This window comes from Perissodus microlepis, chromosome 7 (genome assembly GCF_051167445.1).
Source record: "Perissodus microlepis isolate ML-2025 ecotype Zambia chromosome 7, ASM5116744v1, whole genome shotgun sequence".
In the NCBI taxonomy this organism is placed as follows: domain Eukaryota; kingdom Metazoa; phylum Chordata; class Actinopteri; order Cichliformes; family Cichlidae; genus Perissodus; species Perissodus microlepis.
In genome coordinates this window covers 8,782,832-8,790,878 of record NC_140467.1, presented here as the reverse complement: position 1 = coordinate 8,790,878, position 8,047 = coordinate 8,782,832, and the positions used below count along the sequence as shown (strand labels likewise).

Sequence of the window (8,047 nt, the reverse complement as noted above, 5' to 3'; positions counted from 1 at the left end):
CATCAGGACTTCAGAGGAGTTCACAGTGACTTGATCAAATGATACTTACCCCGCTGTAAAATGTACTAATTTATGCTTTTGGGACTAGCTTGTAACCTCCCACTTCCCCCCATCACCATCAGAAATACCACCATCCTCCCCCCCCACACAGACTCACACCAACTGTTGACTGGAGAATGTACAGCGTATATTAAATGTTTTCATGCCTGTGCTATGTTTGGATTCTTTTCACACAATGCCACCTTATTTACATGCAGGGAGAGCCACACTTTTGTTTTCCTGTCCACCTATCTGAAGCATGTATATGAGAATACATAAACAAATAGCTCCTGGTACCGTCTCTACATCAGAAAATCAGCTGTGACATTCATTTCTACTCATACTGCTGGCTTCTGCAGCGATGCACCAGTGATTTATTTCTCCTCTTGCTCGTGTAATTGACCAGGTGTCAAGTCGAATCAGTGGCAGCAGCCAACCTTCCCACAGAGGACGGTAACTCGACCGCGAGACCTCAGATTAAGAATTTTAAAGAGGAGACAAAACATGACAGAGGAACACCTCTAACCAGTAAATTACTCAACTGCCTTTCTTAGGACGTGTCTGTATGATGCAGTGTGTTAAGTGTTTTGTGTCATTTGGTTAATGATAATTATGATTGTGTATGTATGTATTTTAGTGTTTTTATTTTTGTTACTTTTGTTGTTCCATTGAAAATAAAATGGAACAACAAAATCCGAAAGATGATCATTTCAAGCCATGAACAAAGGACAAACAATTTTAAAACCTTTGTGAAAGGTGTGATTGTGTGCAGTCAGTTAACCTATTAAATCTGGACCTAATTCACTATGCAGAACTTGGGGATTTAAACTAAAAGTCTTCACATTGGGTGTTGAGCTGTAAGAAGGAGAATAGGTTGTAAAAATATATATTAATTTAAATGTTAAAAAGCAGAAATTAAAAAAACAAAAAAAACAAAAACGGTTGTGCGCTTTAGTCTAATCTGATGCTTAAGACTACATTTCCCAGCATTCCGTGACATAACCGGCGTGCAGCCGTTTCCGGCCTCTGGCACGTGACGTTCTATTTTGTTTTTAAGAGATCTGCCGCTTCCTTATTATCAGTCAGACTTAAAGACGGAAAAGCATGGGATCCAGCTGCTTCGCCTTTTTCGGTATTTTACTTTTGTGCACCTGCTCGGCTTCACCGCCGAATTTCGTCCTCCTCTTCGCTGACGATTTAGGTTTCGGGGACTTGGGCTGTTATGGACATCCTAGTTCACTCACTCCCAACCTGGACCGACTGGCAGCTGAAGGGCTCCGATTCACAGATTTTTACAGCACCTGCCCCGTGTGCAGCCCGTCCAGGTACCGGTGTAATCAGTACTGACTGTTTGCGTGTGTGAATAAAACGTGCGTTATTGTGTATACTTTGTGTTCTAGATTACAATCAATCCAGCCCTTTTTGGGCACTTAATCACTTTATAGAAGTGTTATGGCATAATTGTTGCAATTTCTGCTGTCCCCTTGGCCTACTTCCTGGAAAATAAATGTTTAATCTCTATGAGGATTTTACATTCATAAATAATTAATAAATAAATATGTAGATAGATAGATAGATAGATAGATAGATAGATAGATAAGTCAAACAAATAAATATTTATAAACAAAAAAATTCAATTTGATTAAATTAGATTACAAAGAAAAACCTTAACAGAAGTGGGAAGACCTGGGAGGGCTAAAAAATACTGGGGCATGTCAAAAACAGGAAATGTTTATGATGGGCAAAATAACAGTGACATTGGATAGAGAAAGGAAACTAGTTTATAATAATAATAATAATAATAATAATAATAATAAGTATGTCTAGTATACCCCATGCTCCTGCTTCGTGCAGGTATTGCTGCCATATAAGGTAGGACAGCTGTGGACAGTCTGTAATTTAAACATCATAGATTGGTTCAGTAAAATTATAATGAAGCACCCAAATGAAAAAAATTATTGCATTAGATTTTCTTTTTTTTAAATAATTGAGTTCTTTGAGTTACTCGAATCGTTGAAGCCTTGATCAGGCAGGCGTCTCCTTGGACTATGATAGTAACAGATGGAATTGTGATCAGTAGAAGCAAAACAGAAGAAACAAATGAGCGGGAGACTGGTGAAAACATGAACATGGAAAACAAGGAGTAGAGGTAATAAAGATGGAGAATACCTGGGGTCAACCATCCAAAGCAACTGACCGTACACAAGAGTGTTAAAGAAGAAAGTGCAGGCAGGGTGGAGTGGGTGGAGATGAGTATCAGGGGTGATTTGTGATATTTGTGACACCAAAAAGAGTGAGTGGCAGTTAGATATCTTATGATTTCATTGGGAATGACCAGCACAGACAGGATTATAAATCATCATCATTTTTAGCTCAGATTTGGAGACAGTTGATTAGTTAAAGTTAGTTAGGCAGGGTTGAAATGGTTTGGACATATTCAGATGAGGAATAGTGAGGGGTAGAGGACCATTTCAATAAAGGATGTTAAAGATGAAGCTGGAGATGCCAGGCAGGAGAAAAGAGGAACATGCAGTGGGTTGGTGTGACAGAAGGGATAGGGTGAGATGGAGGAAAGCGATCTGCTGTGACAACCCCTAAAGTGAACAGCCAAAAGAAGAAGAGATTGCTATTGTTTTCATCAAGTACATGAAATTTTTCTTGGGCTGAAACGATTGATCGAGTAATTCAAATAATTCAATTTTTTAAAATTCTCAAAACAAATTCATTGTTTTGATACTTCTTTTAATGGAACAGCTCTGTAGGGCGGCGATGTATAAAACGATGTAAACACGAGCGTTTCACCCACATTCGCGACTAAGGACAGACCTACAATACAAACGTATTTAGGAGCAGTGTGTAAATAAACATTGTGACAAATATTAACCACACAGCCTCCAATTTTAAACAAAAACACAGAAAACATGTTTCTAGTGTCCAAAACAGCAGCACTGTTCCTGTACTCACCATTAAAACCATTAAAACCTTTTCCTGGAAAAAGCTAGCGGGAGTCCTTCACCAAAGCATCTGATCAACACCGACGTGAATAAAAAGTGAACTTTGTAGCCTGCAGAAGTTGTATTAAAATATGCAAATGAACTGTTAACTTAGTCTGATACCTGACTGGTTAAATTATACGGCGTGCTGAAGGCTGTTGGCGGCCGTACTGTTTTACATGGAAGCATACCTGCAAGAGACAGGGGTGAGTCTAAAGGGGGGCATGGGGTATACAAGACCATAATAATTTCAAGCTTTCGTAACATTTTTCAGATTGAAAGTGAAATTATATAAAATATTGTGTTCGTTTCATTTCATTAAAATGTTAAAATATAAAAATAAAAGCTTTTCTCACAGGCTAATATAAATGTACTCGGGCAGTAAAACTCTGAGCCACTGACCTGAAGGTTGTTAGGCTGAACACTGAACTATTATTAATCTTAATTATTAACATCTACACCAGGGGTCCCCAATCTCAGTCCACGAGGGCCGGTGTCCCTGCAGGTTTTAGATCTTACCGTGGGTCAACACACCTGAATCACATGATTAGCTCATTACCAAGCCTCTGGAGAACTTCAAGGCATGTTGAGAAGGTAATATATCCATTTAAATCAGCTGTGATGGATCAAGGACACATCTAAAACCTGCAGGGACACCGACCCTCGTGGACTGAGATTGGGGACCCCTGATCTACACCATCATACATCTGTTATGGCACAAATGTTGTATGCAGTAAAACTTTAAGACATTGCAATTTCTAAAATGGAAACCAATGAACAGTTCATTTTGAAAGACCTGTGCTCTGTCCCTTTTGAATATTTGTTATTGCTCATTAATAAGACAAAAGTATTTCTTATCCAACTACTCGATTAATCAATAGAATAATAAATAGATTACTCAGTTACTAAAATAATCGATAGCTGCCTAGTTGCCTTTAAATGTTTCCACTGCTCTGTTAATTAACTGCCTTGCTTGTTGGTTGTTTCCAAGGGCATCATTGTTGACAGGTCGCTATCAGACCCGGTCAGGAATCTACCCAGGCGTGTTGTACCCAGGATCTATAGGTGGTCTTCCTCTCAATGAGACCACCATTGCCGAAGTGTTAAGGCCCCTGGGTTATGCTACAGCAGTCACAGGAAAGTGGCACTTAGGGCTTGGACACAATGGCATGTTTCTCCCAACCAAGCAGGGCTTTGACCATTTCCTGGGGATCCCATACTCCCATGACATGGTCAGTGTGTTTCCAGTCTGTGCTACTTAAAATTGTCTTTTTTTTTTCACTATATTCACTTTACTATTCTTCACTCTGTACTGCTGTCTGTTAATTTTTCTATCTTGTCTTTTCTTCCCCAGGGCCCCTGTAAGAATCTGACTTGTTTCCCTCCAGATATAAAGTGCTATGGAGTGTGTGATATTAACACTGTAACCGTCCCGCTAATGCAGAATGAGGTCATCAAACAACAACCTGTCAACTTCCTGGATCTGGAGAGGAGTTACAGTGACTTTGCAACAAACTTCATAACCACATCGGTTGAGAAAAAACAACCATTCTTCCTCTACTATCCATCACATGTGAGCAACAAGAGCAATCTGAAAAAAATGCATGAATTAAAGTGTGCAAAATCAACCTTTGAGTGCAATCAATGCCTAAAAATGTGTTTTCATAATGGTAAATATCAACTACTGTGCATGTCTGAGAGTTTTTAAATTGGGATAATTTAAACATTTCCTAGTCCTCTGTAGATAGATACTAGTTACTTTCCAATGTGTTTGGATTAGTCATTTAAAAGAAATCCCCAATTATTCAAATTTCAGTATTTTAATATGATCAGTCACTTCTAGAATATAAATATGCGGCATTGAAAGAGTCAATATTTCAAACAACACTAATAATCACTTGTTTTCTTGCTTCAGCACACCCACTACCCCCAGTATGCAGGTATAGGGGCAGCTGGACAATCTTTAAGGGGTCCGTTTGGGGATTCTCTGTTGGAGTTTGACAACACTGTAGGCCACCTGATGGCAACTCTGGAGAGGACAGGAGTGATCAACAACACATTGGTCTTCTTTACATCAGACAATGGGTTAGTTTTCAGGACTTGTTAACATTTAGAAATTAAAAGATTAAAGAAGTCCAGTTGCCTTCTTTTCAAACTCTTAAAACTACCACACATAACTTAGAGACAACAATGATGACTGAAATGCACTAGAGTTTTGGAGTTTAATTCCTCATGCTGACATTTAACCACCCTCAAGAAAATTTTTTTCCTCTGTTCAGTAGTCAAGTCCCTAGAAATCTTTGCACTCTTGCGATATTGCATTTACCTTTTTTCTTAATGGTGTCTGCTTTCTGTCTCTACATGTAGGCCTGAACTGATGCGTATGTCCCGTGGAGGCAACGCTGGTCCTCTGAAATGTGGCAAAGGTACCACATATGAGGGAGGCATGAGAGAACCTGCCATCGCCTACTGGCCGGGAATCATCAAGCCAGGTCAGGACATTTTAGTGGTCTGCAAAAAGTCTAGACTACATCCTGCTTCAAACTAAAAAAAAATAAATAAATAAAATCCTGACCCATCCTTGATCTTGCCACACAGACCTCAGTTTGAGTACATTTATTTTTACCTGTTACTGCTGACCATATTCTAAAGCAGAAAGATGGCGTGGTTGTTGGTGCCAGACAGCTTGCTCTGAGTATTTCATGAACTACTGATCTGCAGGGATTTTCCTACACAGTCATCTGTAGATTTATAAAGAATGGTTTAAAACAGAAAATATCAAATGAGGATCAGTTCTCTGGGAAAAAATTACTTGACTTGACTTTGCTGTTCCTAGGACTGTGCTCTGCCTGCTAGCATCTTGCACTCTGCTGTTATTTGCTGGATTGTCTCAGGGGCATCTTTCATTCCGATGTCCTTGCTGTAGTTCCTGGTGGTGTTGATCAGTGGATCGATATCTCATTCCCTCTTGGCATACAGCTTGATATCATCCATGTAGAGGAGGTGGCTGACGATGCTCCATTCCATAGTTGGTATCCATAGCCAGTCTCGTCATTGGTTGTTCGCTGGGAGTTGGATGGGACTCATTTCTTCTGGATGTCCTTGGGGATCAGGACTGTCCAGCCATGAGTTAGCCATTCTGGGTATGTCTCATTAACTAGTAGCTGGTTCATTTGTATTGCCAGATGCTCATGTAGTACAGTCAGCTTTTTCAGCCAATAGGCATGAACTATGTCATGGCCTGGTGCTGTACAGCTGTTCGTACTGGAGACCCAATCTTGGATGTTTGCCACTGTGATGGTTACTGGTCCCTGTTCAGGGAGGTTGCTGTGGTCTGCTCTTGGATCCTCTAGCCAGTGGGCATTTCCATTATGGGTTGCGTCCTTTTCCCACATGCTCTTCCAGTATTGGTCTGTCTCCAGCCTTGGTGGAACCTTTCTCATATTATTCCCCTGCCAATGAGAGTACACCTTGGATGGTTCTGTGGAGAACAGCTGGTTTATTCTCCTGCCTTCTATTTCTTTGGTATACCTCTTCAAGTGGCTGGGCAAGGCTGTGACTGTTTGCTTGGCAGTTTCCAAGACCCCAGGTATGGACAGCTTGACGTACTTCTCTGAAACAGGAAAAGACCGCTGTGTAATCTCTATCTCAACAAAGTAACTGTATTCTGAATACCACCTTTTTAAACGGTAACCGTAACGGAATACAGTTACTCATATTTTGTATTTTAAATACGTAATGGCGGTACATGTATTCCGTTACTCCCCAACACTGATTAAAAATAATTTATGTACATGTAGCCTTTTAGTGATTGCTGTTTTTTTTCTTATGAACAAATCTATTGAAGGTATTACTCATGAGATGGCCAGCACTCTAGATATCCTCCCCACATTGGCGCACCTGGCAGGAGCTGAACTACCACAGGTGATGCTGGATGGGGTCGATATGACGGATATCCTTGTTAAACAAGGAAAGGTAGGAGCATTGTATTTAAAGTTGTGCAAACACTCAAATAATGGTAAAACCAAGCTCGTGTGTATTTTCTCTGTGTTTTACAGAGTAAAAGGGAAGCCATGATGTTCTACCCTGTAGATCCCAGTGAAAAATATGGCCTCTTTGCTGTAAGGCTGGGAAAATACAAGGCTCACTTCTATACACAAGGTACTACGTGTCATATTTTGAATATTGCAAGTTCACACTGTCACAAGTTTTAGTTGGTCTTAATTCCTGCCTGTTCATGTTTGTACATCAGGTGCTTTCCACAGCAGTACTACACCAGACAAAGACTGTCCAGAAACAGCAGTCTTCAAGGCTCATGACCCTCCTCTAATATTTGATCTGGAGGCTGACCCATGTGAGCATTATGCTCTGCCAGTAGATACACCTGACATCCAATCTGTGCTGCAACAGGTCAAGACAGTTAAGGAGCAATTTGAATCCTCCATGGTGTTTGGAGAGAGCCAAGTGGCAAAAGGAACAGACCCCAACCTCGAGCCGTGCTGCAACCCTGAGTGTAGCCCCAAACCTAGCTGCTGTCAGTGTTGACGAGAAAAACTGTTACAGCTTGAGGAAGGAAGGGAAAGTTGGACTAAAGTGCTGCTCTCCTGTGGAGAGTTTTAATTACTGGAAATGGAAAATGAATGTAAAGTAAATGTGCTCCCTTAGTGAGGAGATGATTTTCTCAAATTTGATACTGTTGAAATCATAACTAATGTTTAACAGTGTACTGTATCATCTTTCTTCTGTGCTGTGAGTATTGTTTTATTTGATTTCTAATTTCCACTCAAGGAATTCTTGGTAAGCCCTTTTCACTCATAACATCACGAGTTAACTAAACAATGAAGACAACAATAAAGTTTCAGACATCAATCATATATTTTCAAGATGTATTTTCAAACCCATGAAAAGGCAAATGATTTTTTTTTTCCGTTGAAACTCACAAGTCTTTGTTTTGAAAGATACAAGATCAGATATGTTGTTCTGTCACATACTCTTTTTCATTTACTCGCAATAAA

At 40.0% G+C, this 8,047-nt stretch overlaps 1 protein-coding gene across 1 annotated transcript; it reads left to right on the top strand.

Moving 5' to 3' along the window:
• Positions 1–1,057: 1,057 nt before the first annotated feature.
• On the top strand, positions 1,058–7,906 carry arsa (arylsulfatase A). The gene is made up of 8 exons (XM_084933187.1): positions 1,058–1,364; positions 4,024–4,264; positions 4,387–4,605; positions 4,948–5,117; positions 5,400–5,524; positions 6,880–7,007; positions 7,091–7,193; positions 7,285–7,906. Exons 1-8 carry the CDS (start codon positions 1,144–1,146, stop codon positions 7,575–7,577), a joined length of 1,500 nt encoding a protein of 499 aa, XP_084789313.1. The 5' UTR covers positions 1,058–1,143; the 3' UTR covers positions 7,578–7,906.
• The last annotated feature ends 141 nt before the right edge of the window (positions 7,907–8,047 follow it).

Bases quoted from the DNA above. Each gene is read 5' to 3' on its own strand.
- arsa (XM_084933187.1), top strand. From the start codon at position 1,144: ATGGGATCCAGCTGCTTCGCCTTTTTCGGTATTTTACTTTTGTGCACC. The intron at 1,365-4,023 runs GTACCGGTGTAA...GTTGTTTCCAAG, and splicing joins CCCGTGTGCAGCCCGTCCAG to GGCATCATTGTTGACAGGTC. The intron at 5,525-6,879 runs GTCAGGACATTT...AATCTATTGAAG, and splicing joins GCCGGGAATCATCAAGCCAG to GTATTACTCATGAGATGGCC.